Source organism: Octopus sinensis, linkage group LG26 (assembly GCF_006345805.1).
Source record: "Octopus sinensis linkage group LG26, ASM634580v1, whole genome shotgun sequence".
NCBI lineage: Eukaryota > Metazoa > Mollusca > Cephalopoda > Octopoda > Octopodidae > Octopus > Octopus sinensis.
Genome location: NC_043022.1, coordinates 9,966,246 through 9,990,039, shown reverse-complemented (window position 1 = coordinate 9,990,039; position 23,794 = coordinate 9,966,246). Strand labels below are relative to the sequence as shown.

The window sequence follows — 23,794 nt, the reverse complement described above, 5'->3', positions numbered from 1 at the left end:
TCAAAGAAAGATTCCAAATGCAAAAGCAGAGTCCAGAAACCAGAGGTTTAAAACTAAACCTTGCAAAGAAAAAATGGTTTAATAAGGAAGAAAATTGAAAATTATACTGTCATCTGAGAAGTGGCTTTGTTTAATATGCAGAATAGGAATATGGCAAGAATATTTCTCTCTCTATACCCAACGTAAACTATGGGTGCACAAGAGATTCAATAAGATCACAGAGAAGCTGATAGAGAATCATTTCATATTTAGTAACCCATGTGTTGTAGTAGTGTGGTTATGAAGGGCAGAAAAAGTGTCTTGCCATGAGCTGGCAAATGACTTCAGAAAGAAAACTACTCAAACTCTGACTGAAATTTATCCTGTCACCCTGTGACACTTTCTATACTCAACCTCCTGGTCAGAAACCTAGAATACAAAAGGACTCCATCTGCATGTCTCTTCTCACTGGTTGACTTTCTATGTTCCAAACAATGGTATTTCCATTTCATTACCTGCCATCACTTCCTCCCACACTTCCAGCACACCTTCCCCTAATGTCTTCCTTCACTCCTGACACATCACCCACTGGGCCACAAGTAATTAGCAGTAATATCTATTATAAAATAAATCCTTTAAAATATTCAGAAATTCGTTAGATGTAATTGATAGATTCTGTCACCTAGATGACTTTACCAGCAGAGGAGGAGGGTGTTTTAAAAAGGATAGCTGTCAGAAAGTAAGAAAGGGGTGGAAACAGTACACTAAGTTATTAGCTCTTGAGGTAAAAAAAGGGATTCTTTCTTTGAGTGAACGGCAGATTATGTGAGACTTGTATATCAAATGTTATCTTACATCGTAGAGAAACAACTGCCAAAAAATTATCCCCAATAATTTATAAATTAACAAGTGAAAAAGTAAAAAAAAAAGGTAGTTTAAAATGAAGAATATGGAATCTTACTTCATCTGTAAGCAGCGTCATCTTATTCCCAGCCAGAAGATTCCCTATAACTTGGTACACAAAGTTCCTTTTTTTAATGTCAGGTCCAAACACACCCTGGAAAAGTCACATCAAATCACATTAAACTCTTGACAACAAACAGCATATCTCAATAATAAATGTTTGCTCAATTTGCTAGAAATAACAGTAAAATCTCCTTTGGCCCTTTGCAATCAGATTATGCTGTCAAATGTATCATCATCATCATCATTTAACATCCATTGTTCATGCTGGCATGGGTTGGACGGTTTGACCAGGGCTGGCAAGCTGGAAGGCTGCACCAGACTCCAGTCTGATTTGGCATGGTTTTCTATGGCTGGATGCCCTTTACTAATGCCGACCACTCTGAGAGTGTAATGGGTGCTTTTATGTGTCACACTGGCATGGGTGCCATCTGCATGACACTGGTATCTGCCACGACTGTGATTTTGCTTGGTTTGATGGGTATTTGATATATATATATATATATATATATATCGTTGTCGGCATCCGTCCGTCTCAAGAGACAATGGTGTAGCTCAGAAAAGGTGGTGGGTTTATCTGCACTTCCTGGTGTGGTTGTGCAGACCACATCTGGTGTAAGTAAAGGGGGATGAGAGCTGTGGTTTCTGCTGCTGCTCCTTTCGCCTGGTTCTCTTTAGTTTGGCAGTAGTGGTCCTTAGGTTCTCTGCTGTCATGGCACCGTGCTTGACACTGTGTCACCAGGTGCTTCCCATGTTTGGGTGTTGATCTGGCATAGCTTTAGGTCCTTCTTGCAGATATCCTTGAAGCACAGTTTGGGGCGTCCCATTGTTATATATATATATATATATATATATATATATATATGTATATATATAAAATTGTATTCCTACTTTTGCACCATCCTGTATATCAAAGCAGGAGATTGGACGATTTCTTCAAATTATTTATTCACCATCATAAATAATACCTAAAGTTTTTCAATCTCCTGTTTTGATATATATATATATATGTGTGTGTGTGTGTGTATATTTATATATATATATATCAAAGTCAGGTTGAGAGTGCAAACCCTTCCACCTTTAGTGAACGACTTTTCTCCAGTCAGTATCCATTCAGTTCATAAATCACTTTATGACTTCATTGCTTTCAGGCTTAGCTTAAGGTATTTTCGTGCCCGACATCACAAAATGCGTTTGAATAAATATTGCCGGATAGCAAATAGAGACTCGGACATTGCTTAGAAAATAATTTTCATTTTTGACCTCATTTATAGTACGCACTAGGGATTTTGACCTTTAAATTTGGGGAAAAAAATGCGGATTATACTCGAGGATTTGTGGTACTTCAATTTAGTAACAATATTAAGTAAGGTATTGCATAAAGAGACAAATTGAACATAGGAGTATATAAAAAAAGTAAAGTTACTTTCTCGAGTCATACCAACTCATAAGGGCTGGTTACCTGTTTTAATGGTGTATATATTCCCCATCTGGATGGGATGCCAGGTAGGGAATATATACTCATTTTTGCCAGCTGAGTCAACTGGAAAGATGTGAAATGAAGTGTTTTGCTCAAACATGTTTGCTCAACATGTTGCCCTGTCCAGGAATCAAAACCACAATCTTATGAGCATGAGTTCAACACCCTAATGATTAAGTCATGTACCTCCACACACAGGGGTATAGACATAAGCAATATGCTTTCAGGGCCTCATTTTTGTTGAGATTAATTTGCATAGAAAATTGCCAATCATCTCAGGTTTTAGTCATCTCCTCCATGAGGCTCAACATCTGGAGGTTATTCTATTTCATCCCATGTATTCTTTGATCTTCCTCTTCTACAGGTTCCATCAACATTTAGCCATCAGTTCTTTGTGCAGCTGTTCACATCCATAATTATCACACGACCATACCAGCGAAGTCTTCTGCCTTACACACCATATTTGTTACCTCTTATGTCCATCAAGAAGAGACACATAAAGGATATAGATATGTACACCCCTCCTCAATTATCAACCAAACATCATCACAATTTCAACACCTTATCAGAATCAATGCTGCAGTATGTTCAATAACCAAAGAATAAATCTGGTGAATGAATGTAGCTACTATTTAAATCTAATCCATGGAAAACTCCATGAGTTCAATCCTTAGGTGTGTCTAAATGAAAAATAGTTTATCCCATACTCACCGAGATGCGTATAATCAAGACATTGGTGACATCATCTTGGAATATATTTTCAGAGGCCAGTTTAGATTTACCATAGACGTTCACACTGTTGGGATGAGCATCTTCCTTTAAACCAATATCATTAGCTACAAAAAAATCAGGAATATCAAATATTATTTAAAATACTTTCACAGTCCACAAGTACAGCTGTTGCTAGTACCATTACTATTGCTACTGCTAGACAATGACTCCTCACCTGAAATGAGGAGCAGTATTGAGGGAGGTGACTTTGTGCCAGGTGGTGTGAGGTTAAAGCATGAAAGAGGGACAGTGTTATAATCCTCGTCGCTACTGTTATAATCCTTAGAATGTTGGATTGTTATAATGCCCACTTTAGTATACAGTATACTTAGTAAAACCAGTAAAGACATGACTATCTCTGATCACCTACTGTGTACTCTGGTACTTCATGTACTTCTCTTATAGTAATTAGGTTATTCCATTCGTCATGTGGGAGGGATCTACCATTATTACTAATTCCCTACAACAGACAGAAGGAGGTGGCTTGCTGTAAAAGAGATACATGGTTACCACAGTTGGAAAAAAAGAGAGGAGAGAAGAGCAAGAGGAGAGACAGAGAGAGGAGATGGTGATAGAGATGTGTCGGGGTGGGGTGCATATCCAAAAATTGCAGGGAGGTGAATACAAGTGATGTGGTACAGAGGATTCAACAGGTAAGCGTATGAGAGAGCAAAAGGAGAAAGGGAGCTACAGGAAGGGGTCGAGAGAAGCAGTGAGGGGTGAACCCATTCCCAGTCTACAGCTACTGACAACACTGTGGAAGAACTTTCTACATATAATTAATTAGTGTATTGTAATTATTAGCCTTGTTGAAGGCAGTGAGCAGACAGAATTGTTAGCAGGTTGGGCAAAATGCTTAGTAGCATTTCATCCATCTTTCCGTCTTGAGTTCAAATCCTGCCAAGGTCAGCTTTGCCTTTCATCCTTTTGGAGTTGATAAAATAAATACCAGTTGAGGACAGGGGTTGATGTAATCGACTAGCACCCACTTCCCGAATTTAAGGCCTTGTGCCTATAGCAGAAAGGGTTATTAGCCCTGTTGTGTCAACCCATTTCCAATCTACAACTGCTAACAACAAATAATTATAACAATGGTTAGTCCACATTACTCCATAAGGAGCATACAACCGGTTTCCTAGCTTCTGTGACATATATATTCCTCCCTCAATGGGATGCCTGTAACACAATGCACTGCCCAGTCCAGGAATTGAAACCACAATCTAGTTTAGCTGAGTGGACTGGAGCAACATGAAATGAAGTGTTTTGCTCAAGAACACAATGCACTGCCCAGTCCAGGAATTGAAACCACAATCTAGAAGTCATGAGTGCAACATCCTAACCATTAGCTGAGTGGACTGGAGCAACATGAAATGAAGTGTCTTGCTCAAGAACACAATGTACCACTGCCCAGTCCAGGAATTGAAACCACAATCTAGAAGTCATGAGTGCAACATTCATGTTGCTCCAGTCCACTCAGGTAATGGTTAGGATGTTGCACTCATGACTTCTAGATTGTGGTTTCAATTCCTGGACTGGGCAGTGCATTGTGTTCTTGAGCAAAACACTTCATTTCATGTTGCTCCAGTCCACTCAGCTAATGGTTAGGATGTTGCACTCATGACTTCTAGATTGTGGTTTCAATTCCTGGACTGGGCAGTGCATTGTGTTCTTGAGCAAAACACTTCATTTCATGTTGCTCCAGTCCACTCAGCTAATGGTTAGGATGTTGCACTCATGACTTCTAGATTGTGGTTTCAATTCCTGGACTAGACAGTGCATTGTGTTCTTGAGCAAAACACTTCATTTCATGTTGCTCCAGTCCACTCAGCTGGTAAAAATGAGTAACCCTGTGACAGATCGGTCTCCCATCCAGGAGGGGCATATATACGCCATGGAAACCGAGAAACCAGCCCTATGAGTCTATATGACTCAGAAAGGAACTTTACTCTTATTTATGAAAGTATAAATCTAAATACTAACCTAACATATCGATCCTGTCTTGGGGTAAATCTGGTTTGAGAGGGTCACTGAAGATATAATTGGTTGAGAAGAAGATCAACTTGGCACCACGCTTTTTGATTTGTTTTCCTAACTGTTCAATACTGTCTCGGTTAACAAGATAAGCCTGCAATGAACAAACATGAAAAGCAAGGTATTAGAAGAGTGAACATCAATTAGAGAAAATATGGGGAAAGGTAAAGGGGATTATAGGAAAGGATTATATAAGGTAAAGTGAATTATAAGCACTCAAATAAAGCAAATGATTTATCAGGGATAAATCATCGCCTACAGCTTGTCCCTACCCTGTCACACTGTCCAACCCATGTCAGTATGAAAAGTAAACATTCAATGATGATGATGAAATATATATGTTGATGATGATGATGATGACGATGATGAAATATATATATATAATAATAATAATAATAATAATATTAGGGAGTGTAACTCCAAACTTACAGGGAAAAATTCAATTTAGTATTAAATCAACTTTCAAATATAAATAGATAATATGTATGAATTAGAGAAAAACCACTATTATGTAATTCAAATAATGATAGACATAAACCATATCATATAGAAAAAATAAAATATATTATAAAACATATATCTAGATCACAAAAAGTACAAAATAATGAATAAACATTATATAATAAGTAATAATAATATATAATAATATACTTATTATATTCATTATGTACTATTTGTGGTCTAGATATATGTTTTATAATATATTTTATTTTTTCTATATGATATATATATGTGGCATGTAAAAAGCACCATCCGATCGTAGCCGTTGCCAGCCTTGTCTGGCCTCCGTGCCGGTGGCACGTAAAGAGCACCATCTGATTGTGGCCGTTTGCCAGCCTCGTCTGGCACGTAAAAAGCACCCACTACACTCACGGAGTGGTTGGCGTTAGGAAGGGCATCCAGCTGTAGAAACACTGCCAGATCAGACTGGGCCTGGTGCAGCCTTCTGGCTTCCCAGATCCCCAGTCAAACCGTCCAACCCATGCTAGCACGGAGAACGGACATTAAACGATGATGATGATATATATATGTATGTAGTTGCTTAGAGGATATATTAACCTCATAAATAGGATGGTTACATTCAAAGAAACATTGGTTTCATTTATTTTCTGCATGTTAATGACTTTAGAATGTATTTACTTGTGCTATAAAATAGATAGTGAATTATAACAGTATCATTCTGTATAGGTTAAGTATGAATCTAATAGAAATGTATTATCAGCAAAATGATATAGTGGGTAAATGAGTAAGATAAAATGGTTTAAAATTTTATTGAAGGAAATTTAAATCAGTAAATTGAAAAATGAAATTATTTTAGAATATAGTAGATAAGGGGTAGACTAGATTTGCATTCTAAAACTTATTATAGGATATACCTAGCTTATTTATAATAGGCAAGGTAAGCTGCTATAAGAAAACACTTAATAATTACATTATAATTTTATAATTACTAGACTAAAATTAATATTTATTTATCATGGGAGTTGTCATGCAAGATTAGTGTTTAATATTGGGTGAAGAAATGATCAAACTATTTGTTAAAATTTTTATTACTAATAAGACCATTATAAAACTAGAGACTAAATAACATGGATATTATTATCTATTCATTATCAGGTTTTGAATATTAATTAAGGGGATTTAGAAGAACTTTTTATGAGAATATTCCCAGTAAATAAGGTATTAATTAGCACACATATAAAAAAAAACCTTTAAAATATTTAAAAATATAATGGAAGGGAGGTAACCAAGATGAAATAGTAAATCTAAATAACAAAGTAAATTCAGTGATAATAATAATGAAATTATTGTATACAGTGCTCAGGTGCACCACAACTTGTCAGAAAGTGCGTATAGAGTATATGCAGTAATATACAAATGTCTGGAAAGTGAACAATGTATGAGTCAGATACATGCTTGTGTGTGTATGGAGAGGAGAAAATCAGGTGTAGTGTTGGCGAATCTCAGAAAGCATGGAAGTTTTGAAGGATGCAGTGCTCTGACAACTAACAACTGATGCCGGCAGTTTGTTCCATGCTTCAGCAACTCTCAGCATGAAAAAATGTTTCTGAAAGTCATGGGAGCTGTACTGTTTTCTGACTTTGTAAATATGTCCACGGGTGTTAGACGGGTGGAGTTTGAAAAGGTGCTCAGAGTTATTGTTTGTAAGATGGTTAATAATTTTATGGGTGTCTGTCAAGTCAGCTGCCAGATGTCAGAGTTTCAATGTGTCCATGCCCAGGGAAGTAAGGCATTCAGAATATGGCAAATGCCTGATGGAGGGTATTCTTTTGAATAAGTAGTGTATCCATGAAAAAAGATCATTTACTACCATGTTTCTGTTGATGAGACTGGTCTCTCTGTCTACCTACTTACCCTCTTTGTAATGTTGGTAAATGGAATAAGTATAAAAATGAATCTTTTCAATTTAACTAAAAAATTCCATACGCAGCTGAAGATTGCTCTACATTTTAAAACTGGTGTAATATTTGCATTGTTTAATTAAATGAAAATAATAATGAAATTATTGTATACAGTGCTCAGGTGCACCACAACTTGTCAGAAAGTGCATATAAAGTACATGCAGTAATGTAGAAATGTCTGGAAAGTGAACATGCTTGTGTGTGTGTCGCATGAAACGATCGTATTGCATTACCTCTGGATATCCTTGTTGCTTATTTTTATTATAATCACCCCATTTTGATTTATATGGATAATACCATACCAAATTCTGGTGCCTTTAACTTAAGTACCATATTCAACTGAATCTAAATTTTTACTGAACTTATACACACACATACACACACACACACACACACACACACACACACACACACACATAACGTCATGGCTGGTTGCTGGCAAATTTTTCTGCTCTTAAAAGGATCTTATCCTTTATATATACTATTCAGTATTGATGTGTTGGAAAAATATATCTTTCTACTTGTTTTCTCTCTCTCTCTCTCTCTCTCTCTCTCTCTCTCTCTCTCTCTCTCTCTCTCTCTCTCTCTTTATATATATATATATATATTAAGTATATGATTTAAATTATTTAACAGAGTTCAACAAATTCATTCATATTCATTCATACATATGAGGGGCTTCTTTCAGTTTCCGCCTACCAGATCCACTCACAAGGCTTTGGTCAGTCTGAGTCTATAGTAGAAGACACTTGCCTAAAGTGTTGCACAGTGGGATTGAACTCTGAACAATGTGGTTGGGAAGCAAGCTTCTTACCACACAGCCATGCTTGCACCTATACATATATATATAGGGGAATTACAACCGTTTTTCGTGGTCTGCTACCATAGCAGCTCCTTTATAGGATCCAGTTAGCTCAAGATATCATCAGGAGGAACCACGTCCGGTTTTGGCCCCTACTCCTCTACCATTTTAACAATTATTTAATTGTTACAGCTGAAAAAGTCTCAATGACTGGCATGTTCTTTATAAAATTATTTTAGCATTTTCTATCCTGACTTGTTTTTTCATATATATATATATGCATATATATATATATATATATATGCATATATATATATATATATATGCATATATATATATATATATATATATATATATATGCATAGATAGATAGATAGATATATACATATATATAAACATCATCATCATCATCGTTTTCCATGCTAGCATGGGTTGGACGGTTCGACTGGGGTCTGGAAAGCCAGGAGGCTGTACCAGGCTCCAGTTTGATCTGGCAGTGCTTCTACAGCTGGATGCCCTTCCTAACGCCATACACACACACACACACACACACACACACATACATGCACACACACCTACTCACACACAAAGACGAAGATAACTATTTCAATAACAACAACAACATCAACACTAACTAAGCAACAATGAATTAAAGTGCAACAAACCAATTCTGTTTGTGATTCACACAAGTTTGCATTGACCATGGCCCCACATACAATGACCACATGGGGTTTGCAGGCATCCAAAAGCAGGTTCACATATGCTGGGTCCCTGTAATAAAAACAGAACAGAGATTAGTGCATTACACTGTTGTTATTCGCAATACAACAGGCAGCTGGATTAGGATAATCTCTTTCCATAAGCCCAGTGATGATTTGTAGACAGGGAACCTTTCAACAAAAATTCACCATCAGAGATCAGCTCAGAGCAGAATGTAAAACATTCACACAGAGACTCAGAGGGACATATGAGCACACACACACACACACACACACAAGCATGTACATATACATGCACACACACAAACACACACATGCACACACACACAGGCACACGCACACACACACGCACACACATGTACATTTGCACACACATACACAAACACACATGTATGCACACACACACATTATGTATATCCAAGTGTGTGTGTGATTATATGTGTATATAGGCGCAGGAGTGGCTGTGTGGTAAGTAGCTTGCTTACCAACCACATGGTTCCAGGTTCTGTCCCACTGCATGGCACCTTGGGCTAGTGTCTACTACTATAGCCTCGGGCCAACCAAAGCCTTATGGATTTGATAGACAGAAACTGAAATAGCCTGTCGTATGTATGTATTTATATATATATGTATGTGTGTGTATATGTTTGTGTGTCTGTGTTTATCCCCCCAACATCGCTTGACAACCAATGCTAGTGTGTTTATGTCCCTGTAACTTAGCAGTTCATCAAAAGAGACCGATAGAATAAGTACTAGGCTTCCAAAGAATAAGTCCTGGGTTTGATTTGTTCGACTAAAGGCGGTGCTCCAGCATGGCCACAGTCAAATGCCTGAAACAAGTAAAAGAGTAAAAGAGTATACGTATATTTCTGTGTGTGTGTACATATACATACACACATATATGTATAGACACAAACACACATACATACATACATGAAAAGCATACATACACAGAATGAGAATTTTACAAGTTCTATTGAGCAAGTTGTTGATAAAACATTGGTCAGCTTAGGTCTATTGTGGACCAAACACTACATCACAAAACCACACAATCATATCTATAGCTATAGCAATTAGGCAATGACAAGTAATAGAGACCTTTGGTGAGTTACTGTGCTTGTGAAGGCATGTCAAGCCAAGTGAAATTGTAGCCATGGCTAATGCTGGTGGCACGTAAAAGAAGCATATGCTGGTGGCACATAAAAGCCCCTGTTTCGATGTCACATAAAAGGCACACACATACACAAACACACATGTATACACACATTATGTATATCCAAGTGTGTGTGTGATTATATATGTATATAGGCACAGGAGTGGCTGTGTGGTAAGTAGCTTGCTTACCAACCACATTGGTTGTCAAGCGATGTTGGGGAGACAAACACAGACACACAAACAGGCAGCTGGATTAGGATAATCTCTTTCCATAAGCCCAGTGATGATTTGTAGACAGGGAACCTTTCAGCGATATTAAAAGGTGCCCACTATATAACTCTCAGTTTCTTTAAGCCATGTAAAAGAACTTGGAAGGTTGAGCTTCCAACCAGGCCTTTTGCAATACCCTTAAAGCCAGAAACTTTGTAGCGACCCCTCATATTGTGTGTAATGGAGACATAATGGCAGTACTGCGTCTGACTGTGCAAGGATATATTTTCTAATGGTGTAATAGTATACATCATACAAATAGAATTCCAAAATATCATAGAAAAATTTAGAAAAAAAAAACAATACAGGAGTGGCTGTGTAGTAAGTAGCTTGCTTACCAACCACATGGTTCTGGGTTCAGTCCCACTGCATGGCACCTTGGGCAAGTGTCTTCTACTATAGCCTCAGGCCAACCAAAGCCTTGTGAGTGGGATTTGGTAGACAGAAACTGAAAGAAGCCCATCATATATATGTGTGTGTGTGTGTGTGTGTGTGTGTGTGTTTGTGTCTGTGTTTGTCCCCCCAACATCGCTTGACAACCGACGCTGGTGTGTTTACGTCCCCGTAACTTAGCAGTTCGGCAAAAGAGACCTATAGAATAAGTACTAGGCTTACAAAGAATAAGTCCTGGGGTCGATTTGCTTGACTAAAGGCAGTGCTCCAGCATGGCCACAGTCAAATGACTGAAAACAAGTAAAAGAATAAAAAAAAAAAGAGTAACTAAAACCTACTTTCCAGCAATTTCCAAATCAAATTTGTAATGTTGAGGATCATTATCTGTGTGGCAAGTGCCAATAACTACATATTTGTCATTGCATTCTTTTAGCAGCCTGTAGAATGTACTTCCAACTGGAAATAAAGAGAAAAATGGTGTAGAGAGCATTACAAATATCTGGGACCCTTGTATCTCAGCCTACATTGGCTCTACATAGACATATACCTTTTTGGAGTCAGGAGGATCCCAGGATAGAAAATTTTCCCTTCGTTTGGTTCTTGACTATCCAGTATAGGGATTTGATTTAAAAGCATTTGTGCTGCTATTTCTAGCAGGGAAAGTTTAGCTGATTCATGCCTTCTTGGTTGGCATTTGTCAGATGACATCAGAAATCAAGGGGGAGATAAATGACATTCCCTTTGTTAATTTTACATTGAGATGAGGACTTTTGGACAAATTGGCCAATGGTTTGAACTCAACTTGGGATTGGGACAATAGAATGATTGCATTACAGAATTAATTCTCATCTGTCCTTAACCTCTGATCAAACACCACCGGGGCATATACTCATCATAGACGTGTTATAATCATGCTTTTTAGCTGTCTTTAGTTTTGGGCAGCGGGTCCAATTAACCCTCTGTAGGAGCTAGCTTAAGAGGTCACATGGAGTGTGGCTTTTAAGCTATTACCAAATATAGTGAAGGGACATGGCTTAGGGATTACGGTATTCAGCTCATGATCATAAGGTCTTGAGTTCAATCCCTGGCAGCATGTTGTGCCCTTAAGCAAGGTACTTTATATCATATTGCTCCAGTCCATTCAACTGATAAAAATGAGTTGCACCTGTGATTCAAAGGAGCCAGCCTTGTTACATCTTGTGTCACTCTGAATCTCCCTGAGAACTACATTAAGGGTACAGGTATCCATGAAGTGCTCAGCCACCTGCATGTTAACTTAATAAGTGGGTTGTTCTGTTAATCGGATCAACTGGAAACCTTGTTGTTATAACTGACAGAGAGCCAGTTAAGTATCAAATATATTTTAAGTGTAATTCCTTACCACTTTATGTTTCCCTGAATGGCCCTTTAACCTCCACTTTTTTCCCTGAACACCCTCACATTTTGCTAATCACAGCTCCCCATTACTTCTGTTTGTCTCCTACTGTTTCCACCCCCATGTACTTCTGACATCACTGAGCATCTCTCGCATACTACCCACACTTCACATCATCTATACTGCCTCTTACTGCCTCCACCTTCTCATCCCCACCCCCCAAAAAGCCTCTGGTAGTTCACCATGGAGCATGACTCCACCTGTATCCACCATTCACTGGCCCTCACCTCTAGCCATCTTTATCCATCTACCACTCTCCTTCTAAACCCATCAACTCATGACCCCTTTAATTTCACAGTTAAAGGAGAAAAGAGAATCACCCTCCCTACCACTGATCTTTAATGATAGTCACCTCCCCCACTCTTGACCTTTGAAGAAAATCACTGGCTCATTGGTCCCTATCAATTCATCTAATCCATCAACTCACGACCCCTTTAATTTCATATTTGAAGGGTAAAAAAAAATTGTCCTCCTTGCTACTGACCTTTAAAAATAGTCATCTCCCCACCTTGACCATTGAAGAGAATTTCCCACCTGGACCTTTAAAGAGTATCTCCACCTCACCATTCAGCTTGAAAGAAAATCACTCACCTTGACCTTTTGAAGAAATAATTAGAATTCTTTTGCGATTGGGTTTAAATTTTTCAATATCCACCTCTAAGAAGGGCACTTTTGAATCCTTTTCTGATATCAGAAAATTGCTTTTCTGATCAATAAAAGGCCAATCAATTGATACAGCTTTATCAAACAAATGGACAGCTTTTTCAGGAACAGATGGCAGAAAACATCCACCCTAGAAAAAAAATATCCAAGAAACATAAAAAGAATTTAAGAATTTAGTTCTGGAGATTTCGTTTCTTTATCACTTTTAAAATAAATATATATAAAAAAAAAATTAAATAAAAGCATAAAGAAAAGATTGAAAATATAAAAAAAATATTACAGATTTGACAAAAGCCTTGTGAGCAGATTTGTTAGAAACTAAAAGAAGCCTGTCAAATATGTATGTATGTATGTATGTATGTATGTATGTATGTATGTATGTATGTATGTATGTATGTATGTATGTATGTATGTATGTATGTACGTACGTACGTACGTGTGTGTGTGTGTGTGTATGTATGTATGTATGTATATATGTATGTATGTATATATGTATGTATTTATATATGTCTGTATGTACGTATGTATGTATGTATGTATGTATGTATGTATGTATGTATGTATGTATGTATATATGTCTGTATGTACGTATGTATACATGTGTGGTAAGAAGCTTGCTTCCCAACCACATGGTTCAGAGTTCAGTCTCATTGTGTGGCACCTTGGGCAAATGTCTTTCACTGTAGCCTTGGGCCAGTAAAAGCCTTGTGAATGGATTTGGTAGACGGAAACTGAAAGAAGCCCACTGTATATGTGTATATATATACATACATACATACATATATATATATATATATATATATATATGGGTGCAGGTGTGGCTATACGGTAAGAAACTTGCTTCCCAACCATATGGTTTCAGGTTCAGTCACACTGTGGCACACAAACAAGTGTTTTTTATACTACAGCCTTGGGACAATCAAAACCTTGTGAGTGGATTTGGAAACTGTGTATATGTGTGAGTGTGTGTGTCTTTGTATCAGTGTTTGCCCTCCAGCACTGTCTGACAACCGGTGTTGGTGGGTTTACTTCCACGTAATTTTGCTGTTTGGTAGAATAGACCAATAGATGAAGTACCTGGCTTTAAAATAAAATCAAGCAAAAAAAGGTACTGGGATTGATTTATTTGAGTAAAATTTCTTAAGGCGGTGCCCCATCATGGCTCCAGTAAAAACAAATGACAGTAAAAACAAAGAAAAATATATGTGCATGTGTGCATGTGTGTGGGTGTGTGTAATCATCTACTTGTCTTAACATCACACGATTGGTGTAAACATGTCACCATAATGATACAAGCAGCTCCCTTCATTTCCAATCTTCCATGAAAACATGTCTGGTCATGGGGAAATATTACCTTACTTGGAAACAGGTGAAAAAATTGGCTTAAAGAAAGAGCAAAAAATAAGAACTGAGGTTGATTTATTTGACTAAAAAATTTTCAAGTATGGCTGCAGTCTAGTGATTGCAATAAGTAGAAGAGAAAAAAAATAATAATACAAATCAAAATTGAAATCAAGTTCAATGACTGGCATCCATGCTAGTGGAGCGCTAGGAGTACCATATGAGTGAGATTGGGGCCAGAGCAACATGCTCAGATTCACACACTTATTATAGTGGTCCTTCAGTTTTTCTAAGCCCAGTAAAAAAACTTGAAAGTTTGGGCCTTCAACCAGGCCTTTCACAATACCCTTAAAGCCAAGAACTTTTCAGCTTCCCCTCATATTGTCAGCCACTAAGCAACTCACTCAAGCAACTGACAAGCAAATCTGTGATATTGAAATGTAATGGAAAATAGGTCAGTTTCAAAACATTGATATCCAGGTCACAAAAGCAAAGTTTGAAGGAAACAGTGGTGATTTCCTTTGATTTCTAGATTGAGGCAAATAAAAAATAACATTTACTGACAAAGACAAAAAAAAAAAAGACCAAAAATTCTCTCACAGGGTAATTAAACACTTCCATATGTAATATATATATATATATATATATATATATATATATATATATATATATATATATATATATATATATATATATATATATATATATACATAGTACAAAATCAGAAAATGGAGAAATACATCTAAATCATTAATCAACTACCAGATAATACCCAATCACATACTTTATTGAACCACTACATAAGAACATTAAGGTTAAACAAAACAGCGTACATGAATGAGTAATACAATACAATAGGTACAATCATTATAAGAGGATATAAATAAATAAATATAATATGTGATTGGGTATTATCTGGTAGTTGATTAATGATTTAGATGTATTTCTCCATTTTCTGATTTTGTATTATTAATTTATGGTAAAAATAATTTTACCTTTGCCCATGTAATACAGTAAATGAATTAATTGCATCGCAATTCTTAACATTTATGGATTAACTTTGTTGGGTACTTCACTAGCAGTATATTGGATATATGTTATCCCATGGAGGGTTGAATTTGCAACCCCTATCTCAATTTGTATATATACATAGTATACACTACACATGGGTACTATACATATACTATATATAATATGCTTGTGTGTGTGAGATTTGTGAGAAACAGTGAATTGTCTAATACACATTATCAATAGAAACAGCCTTCCACATTCAGTGAGGTTTATATTTGATGACACTAATAATTTTATGTATATTAACAGAGCTTTGTCTTGGCTACCCATACCAGTAAGCTTGTCCAGTTGATCATTTCATATTCCAGATGCAATAGTAACCAAAGGTTTTAAACTTTGGCATGAGGTCTGCAATTTTAGGAAGAAAGGTGCTAGTTAATTATGTTGACCCCAGCACTTGACTGGTACTTTATTTATTAACCCCCAAAACATGAAAGTAAAGTTGACTTCGGTAGCATTTGAACTCAGAAGATAAAGAGTTGGAATCCAATTGCAAATCACATCAAGATGATTGATAGAGTGTGGGCTTAGGCTGAACCTTTCCTGATAATTTGATCCCTGCTTTTCCCAAGTGTTCTGCATAGACCCATGTAAAGAGTAATATGCACCAACAGATTTGAACTCACAATCTACAACTTCATTGGTATGCTCACCTTGTTTGTATAAACATGATATGAATAAAGGAATTTAGCAAAGAAAATAGAAAGCTTACCTGGCAGTAGACAACTGCACAGCCCTCCTCCAGGGCTAGGTAACCATGTCCACAGTCAGGGGGTACGAGTAGCTGGTACCCATTCTCTTCACTCAGAGTTACACCTACCCATTGAAGGTAAGTGCTGGAGTCTGGTCGCGTGTCAACAACCACATCGTAAACTGAACCTTTGATGCAGGTTAAGAGTTTTGAGTAAGCAGCTATATGGAGTCCACGATGGGCAAACTGGGAAAATAAAATCATCAAAGAAATATTGTTATACTCAGTGTGTGTGTGTGTGTGTGTGTGTGAAAGAGAGAGAGAGAGAGAGAGAGAACAGAGTGAGTATTGTCACACAAAACATAGCCAAAAACAGAGTCTGGATCTGATATGAAAGTTTTGAGACTTGACAAAATTCTTAGGGCAGTTTTGGGCCTCAATGAAAATGAACTAAATTAGTCTCTCTCTCTCTCTCTCTCTCTCTCTATATATATATATATATATATATATATATATATATTGCACTTGTATTTCAAAGGGCCAGCCTTGTCACACTCTGTGTTATGCTGAATCTCCCCGAGAACTACGTTAAGGGTACACATGTCTGTGGAGTGCTCAGCCACTCGCGCGTTAATAAAAATGAGCTGTGACATCACTGGTGCCAAGCTGTATCAGCCCTTTGTCTTTCCCTTGGATACACATACAATTATATATATATATATATATATATATATATATATATATACACATATATATATATCACTGCGACCACCGTGACCGACCAGGCTATCAGATGTTGCTACACATTGCTGGTCACAATGCGCTTTGCATTGTTTTAGCCTTCAAATGACGCCACCCCGCTGGCTAAGCGAGCAGGCCAACAGTTGAAAGAGTGGGAGAAAGAGTGGTTAAAGAGTACAGCAGGGACCGCCACCGCCCCCTGCCGGAACCTTGTGGAGCTTTAGGTGTTTTCGCTCAATAAACCCTCACAATGCCTGATCTGGGAATCGAAACTGCGATCCTACAACCGCAAGTCAGGTGCCCTAACCACTGGGCCATTGTGCCTCCACACACACACACACACACATATTTTTTACATACAAAATTTAGATTTAAATTTTAATTTTGTATGTAAAAAATATTTTAATCTTCGGATTTTTTTAATATGCTAGGCCACTGGTTTTAATTGATTAATATCAATTTCTACCCTTATTCAATTTTATATATATATATATATATGTATATATATATATATATATGTATATATATATATATATATATATATATCTGTGTCTGTACTTTGAAATGACCTTGCTATAAACAAGTAGATCAATGTCACACCTTTACTGCATGAACAGGGATTATAAAGGAGAAGCTATTCTATTATTCGTATGAAGTGGACCAGTAAAATGTATAATCTTTATATCCAACAAACACGAACGGGTTAAATTGCTCTTCTATTATACCAAATTTTTTTAAGGAGCTATAACAAATAAAAGAAAACCTGTTCATATTGAAAGCTTTGTCGATTAAAACCATGGTTGTATGCAGTGAACTAGAAAGAAATTCATATCAGCCACTCCAGTTCCTTTCACCATTTGTCTCTAAATATTTCCCCTCACATTCCAGTGGAACATCTCTGTCCTATTTGTACTACTTATATCTACCATCACTACCGTCACTGTTCCCTGTAGGTAAAGGCAGTGAGCTGGCAGAAACGTTAGCACGCCGGGCAAAATGCTTAGCGGTATTTCGTCTGTCGTTACGTTCTGAGTTCAAATTCAGCTGAGGTCGGCTTTGCTTTTCATCCTTTCGGGGTCAATAAATTAAGTACCAGTTACGCACTGGAGTTGATGTAATCAACTTAATACCTATGTCTGTCCTCGTTTGTCCCCTCTGTGTTTAGCCCCTTGTGGGTAATAAAGAAATAGGTAAACCCTTCCCTCCTTCTCTTCTCCCTCTTTCTCTCTCTCCCTCTTTCTCTCTCTGTCTCTAACTTTCTCTCAAACTTTTCCCGCCTCCCTCTCCTTCCTTGTCCCACTCAGGTAGCCAAGTATTTCCTCTGTAGCAAGACAGCTATCCCTGTCCCCTATATCATACCCAACCCCTCGCCTGGCACACTGTTACTTTTCTTGGTTCCACTCTCTCTTTCAACTGAGAACTCCTTGTCTTGTAAGTTACATGTCTACCCCATAGGCACTGGTGATGCCACAAAAAAAGCACCCATGCTGGTGCCCTGTATCATGCACCCGTGCTGGCACCACATAAGTAGCACCCCACATCAGCAGCACCTGTGCTGGTGCCGTGTAAAAAGCTCCCTTGCCATTAAAGGTCCCATGCTGGTACCATATAAAAAGCACCCCAGTATACTCTCTAAAGTGGCTGGAATTAGGAAGAACATTAGACCATAGAAACCATGCCAAAACATACTGGAGTCTGATCCAGCTCTTATCCAATCCATGCCAGGATGGAAAATCACTGTTAAATGGTGATGATGAGAAGGATTCACTGCGGCATAGTGATGTTAATAACCTTGTATATATATATATATATATATATATATAATATATATATATATATATATATATCATCATCATCATCATCGTTTAGCATCTGCTTTCCATGCTGGCATGGGTTGGATGGTGCAACTGGGGTCTGGGAAGCCAGAAGGCTGCACCAGGCCCAGTTTGATCTGGCAATGTTTCTATGGCTGGATACCCTTCCTAACGCCAACCACTCCATGAGTGTAGTGGGTGCTTTTTATGTGCCACCGGCACAGGTGCCAGACGAGGCTGGCAAACGGCCACGATCGGATGGTGCTTTTTACATGCCACCAAGAGAGAAAATGCTAAAATAATTTTATAAAAGACATTTCAGTACCAGTTTCAGTCATTGAGACTTTTTCAACTATAAGTATGGAAAACAATTAAATTTTGGAAAAATTAAAAGAAAAGTTGTTTAGAAGAATATTTGCATAATATTCAAATACAAGGGGCATTTTCCTTGTTTCTACCTGGCTCTGTCTCTCTTGCTTACTCTTGTGCGAAGAAGACGAAGAGGAAGAGGGAGAACGAGAGGGGAGCATAAGAGGAGAATGCAGCTGGTATAATAGTCGTAAACCCACAAGAGTTAACAAGAGAGACAGAGAAAGGCACAAACAAGGAAAATGCCCCTTGTATTTGAATATTATGCAAATATTCTTTAAAAAAAACTTTTCTTTTAATTTTTCTAAATTTAATTGTTTAATTGTTACAGTTGAAAAAGTTTCAATGACTGAAACTGGTACCGAAATGCTTTTTATAAAATTATTTTAGCATTTTCTACCTTGACTTTTTTTCCATATATATCAACTTGTGTGTTTCTTTTCAACCTTCTACACACACACACACACACACATACACACACATACACACATATACAGGGTTATTCAAAAAGAATGAACCGATTTCATTACGCAATATTTTAATAAGGAAAAGCAATAGAAAACTCCAGCTAGGTCACAAGTATTTACTCACAATCAACTTTTATTTCTTGTGTTACAAGTGTTCAATGTGGCCACCACCTGCAGCACAGACAGCATCAATGCGATAAAAGAATTCTCCCAGACCCGTATCAGCATATCAAAAGCAAGTTCATTATAGAACTAAAGAATAAATTTGCTTTGCTTGAGGTGATTCCAGAAGATATTAACATAGAATGGAAATGGGAAAACTTTGATAAAGCATTCAACCAGACAGCCAAAGAAGTACCCAGTAGTTCATGATATGCTGATATGCATCTGGGAAGGATTCTCTTATCACATTGATGTTGCCTGTGCTGCAGGTGGTGGCCACATTGAACACTTGTAAGACAGAAAATAAAAGTTGATTGTGAGTAAATACTTGTGACCTAGCTGGAGTTTTCTATTGCTTTTCCTTATTAAAATATTGCGTAATGAAATGGGTTCATTCTTTTTGAATAACCCTGTGTGTGCATGTATATATATATATATATATATACATATATATATGAGTGTAAGCGTGGCTGTGTGGTAAGAAGCCTGCTTCCTAACCACATGGTTCTGGGTTCAGTCCCATTCTGTGGCACCGTGGGTAAGTGTCTTCTGCTATAGCCTCGGGCCAATCAAAGCCTTGTGAGTGCATTTGGTAGACGGAAACTAAAAGAAGCCCGTTGAATATATATGTGTGCGTGCATGTATTTGTTCTCCACCACTGCCTGACAACCAATGCTGGTGTGTTTATGCTCTCGTAACTCACTGGTTTGGCAAAAGATATCAAAAGAATAAGTTCTATACTTTAAAAAATAAGTCCTTGGGTCGACCTGTTTGACTAAAACTCTTCGAGGCTGTGCCCCAGCCTGGTTGCAGCCAAATAGGTGAAACAAGTAAAACGATAAAAATTTACATATATATATATATGCATATATATATATATGCATATATATATATATATATATATATATATATATATATATGTGCATATATATATATATGTGCATATATATATACATATATATATATATATGTGTATGGGTGTATAAACGTGTCTTACTTTTCTATTGGTCACGCAAGTAATCTGTTGAATTGGGAAGAATTTTTTAATTTCTTCTGGATATTTGGCCATGTTGAATAATTCACAGAGCTTTCCACGATGGTCTTTGAACTGCTTAATGTGGCAGATGTAGACATCCTTCACGTGTGTTGGAAATATTTCAACCATTCTCTCGTAGTAACAATATTCTTTACCTGAAATGTCACAGTAAGCACAAATAACAAATTAGTTTACATATATCAGGTCATCCCATAAGTTCTGTCCAATTTTACCTTTTTTAAAATTGAATGAAATTTAAAAGTATTTTAGAATGTCTAATGGAATTAAAAATTATTTTTATGCATTTGTACATTTAAACTAATTAAAAATTATTTTACAGAATAATAGAATTAAAATTTCTTTAATTAAAGCCCTTTCTAACATGAAAGTATCAAAAGAGCATTTAAGGCACATAATGCTTTATGAGTACAAAAAAGGAAACTCTGCGACCGAAGTGACTCGAAATATACACTCACTTTATGGGAAAGAATGCTTGAATGAAAGACCTTGTAGAAGATGGTTTGCAAAATTCAAAAGTGGAGATTTCAGCCTAGAAGATGAAAATTAAACAGGACACCCAGATGAGTTTGATGATAAGTTCCTTGAGGCATACATACATACAAAGATATATATATATATATATATATATATATATATTATATATATATTTATTATTCGGCAGTGTCGATAGTATTTATTATTAGATAATACTTATTTAATAATAAATATTATCGACACTGCTGTCCCCTTTCAACTATGCTAGTCAAAGTTCCTCACACAGCTTCCTCCCACGTGTTCCTTGACCACCTCTCTCTCCCCCCCTCTCTAACTAACCCTATCTCTCTCCCTATGTTTCTCTATGTCCCCCTCTTTCCATAACCACCATCGCCATATATAAACAAGCGATCGCATTATCGGTAACCCCACTCGCTTCCAAATCCCTAACGAAGAAATACGCACAGATCATGAACGGTTAAGGTTAAGAAATTCTTCTTTCAACCACGCTTGCCTCTACCTTCTATCTTTGCACGTATCATCATTATTCTTTCATTATTCTTCGATTACTCTCTCATTATATTGTTCTTTCAGTACTCTCTCACTATAACCTTCTTTCAGTATTCTCTCATTACTCTGTCTAGCTCAGTAACATGCCATTCATGTAATTATTCTTTCAGTATTCTCTCATTACTCTGTCTAGCTCAAATATGTTTTTCGTTTAGTCTTGTCTCCCTGTTGCTCCTGGTTCATAGCCACTTATCTTTCCCCTAAAAATCTCACTTTCTCAGATTTTTCAAATCTACTTTCTTGCTCACACGATTAACAGAACCTCTTCCTAGTTTATGGTGCACCCACCCTCCCACCCCCTCCACACATGCCGGAAGTTCCTATTCTTTGCCATCCCGGGGTTGCTTCCCATGAAGACTGCAAATGCTCTTTCACCATCCCTACCCCTAGTCTCGACCTATGTAAGGTAATGTTCATACAGTGCAAAATATGAAAGGCTAGTGTTATGCAGGTTGAACTGAAGGCTACTGTATTACTTGCACATGGATTCTGCCAAATGCGAGCTTTCTTTTCAGGTACATGAAGCTACTGTCCACTGTCCCAGGGTCTCTAGGGCCCATACCTCCCACACCCTCAGGGTTGGCACCCTCAACGTTGGCACACTGAAAGATAGGTCTGGCGAGATAGTCAAGATGCTTGAACAGAGATGTGTGGATATATGCTGCATGCAAGAAGTAAGGAGGAGAGGAGGATCTGCTAGGTTCCTCACAGGCAAGGAACACAGGTACAAGATTTTCTGGGCAGGGAACACTGACGGGGTTGGTGGCGTGGGTATACTTATCGCTGAGAAATGGGTAGATAAAGTAATTGAGGTAATCAGAGTATGTGACAGAATACTTAAGATTAGATTAGTGCTTCATCATAGTTTAGCAACCATTATATCGGCCTATGCTCCTCAGTCGGGGCTACCAGATGGACAGAAAGACCGATTCTATGACACTCTACTGCAGACTACCTCGTTGAGGAACGACAGAGACCTTCTCTTTGTGGCTGGTGACTTCAATGGTCATGTTGGACGACATGCTGGGGGCTTCCATGGCTTACATGGAGGCTATGGCTATGGTTCCCGCAACGAGGAGGGAACCAGGCTGCTGGAGTTCTGCAATGCAAATAATCTTATGATTTGCAACACTAACTTCAGGAAACCTACCAGCCACCTAGTCACCTACCAATCGGGCCAACATACCAGCCAAATAGACTACATCCTTTCTAGGCAAAGGGAGAGATGGCTGCTTATAAATGCCAAAACCTTCCCAGGCGAAGAATGTACCCCACAACATAGACTGGTAGTTAGTGACTTTAGGATCAGGACTAGGAGGACAACCAGAAGACAACCAACATGGAGAAGAAGGATCTGGAAGCTTAAAGATCCTGCGAATGGACAGAGATTTAGGGACATGCTACTTGAAGCCTTTGACGAAGTAGAAGGGGATAGAGTATCACATGGGGTAGAAGGCAACTGGACGTTTCTAAGGGACAACCTGCTGAGAGCCACTGACCAGATCTGTGGCTGGTGCAAAGTCCCCTCTTGTCCCAAGGCAACGTGGTGGTGGAACAGTGTTGTAGACAGGGCTATTAGAGAAAAGAGACAGACTTGGAAGGACTGGAAGAATGGTGGTAGCAGGGAATTGTATCAGACTGCCAAAAGGTAAGCTAGGAGACAGGTCTATCTAGCCAGAGGGGAAGCAAATAAGAAAAAATTTGCCAATGTTCTGCGCTGTGAGGACCAAAGACTGGAGGTGTTTTGCGTTGCAAGACAGTGTGTGAGAGAGAATTGTGATGTGGTAGGAGAGAAGTGTGTTCGCATGGAAGATGGTTCACTTGCGCTAAATGAGGATGCAAAGAGAGAGGTTTGGAGACACCACTATGAAAGGTTGCTGAATAAAGAAAATGAATGGGATAAAGAGAGTCTACTGAATGTTGACCCAACAGAGGGACCAGCTATTTGAGTTG

General features: G+C 37.8%; 1 protein-coding gene across 1 annotated transcript in view; it reads right to left on the bottom strand.

The window, feature by feature from the left end:
- The window catches only part of LOC115224668 (methionine adenosyltransferase 2 subunit beta-like), a 44,798-nt gene that overhangs the window by 6,070 nt on the left and 14,934 nt on the right, over positions 1 to 23,794 (bottom strand). Inside the window, exons 2-9 of the mRNA XM_036513694.1 lie at positions 20,738 to 20,931; positions 16,209 to 16,433; positions 13,013 to 13,214; positions 11,325 to 11,442; positions 9,115 to 9,220; positions 5,174 to 5,318; positions 3,134 to 3,258; positions 941 to 1,036 (exon numbers count right to left, since the gene is read on the bottom strand). Of these exons, the coding sequence (XP_036369587.1) occupies positions 941 to 1,036; positions 3,134 to 3,258; positions 5,174 to 5,318; positions 9,115 to 9,220; positions 11,325 to 11,442; positions 13,013 to 13,214; positions 16,209 to 16,433; positions 20,738 to 20,905 (1,185 nt within the window). The 5' untranslated portion in view covers positions 20,906 to 20,931. The remainder of the gene's footprint in view (positions 1 to 940; positions 1,037 to 3,133; positions 3,259 to 5,173; positions 5,319 to 9,114; positions 9,221 to 11,324; positions 11,443 to 13,012; positions 13,215 to 16,208; positions 16,434 to 20,737; positions 20,932 to 23,794) is intronic.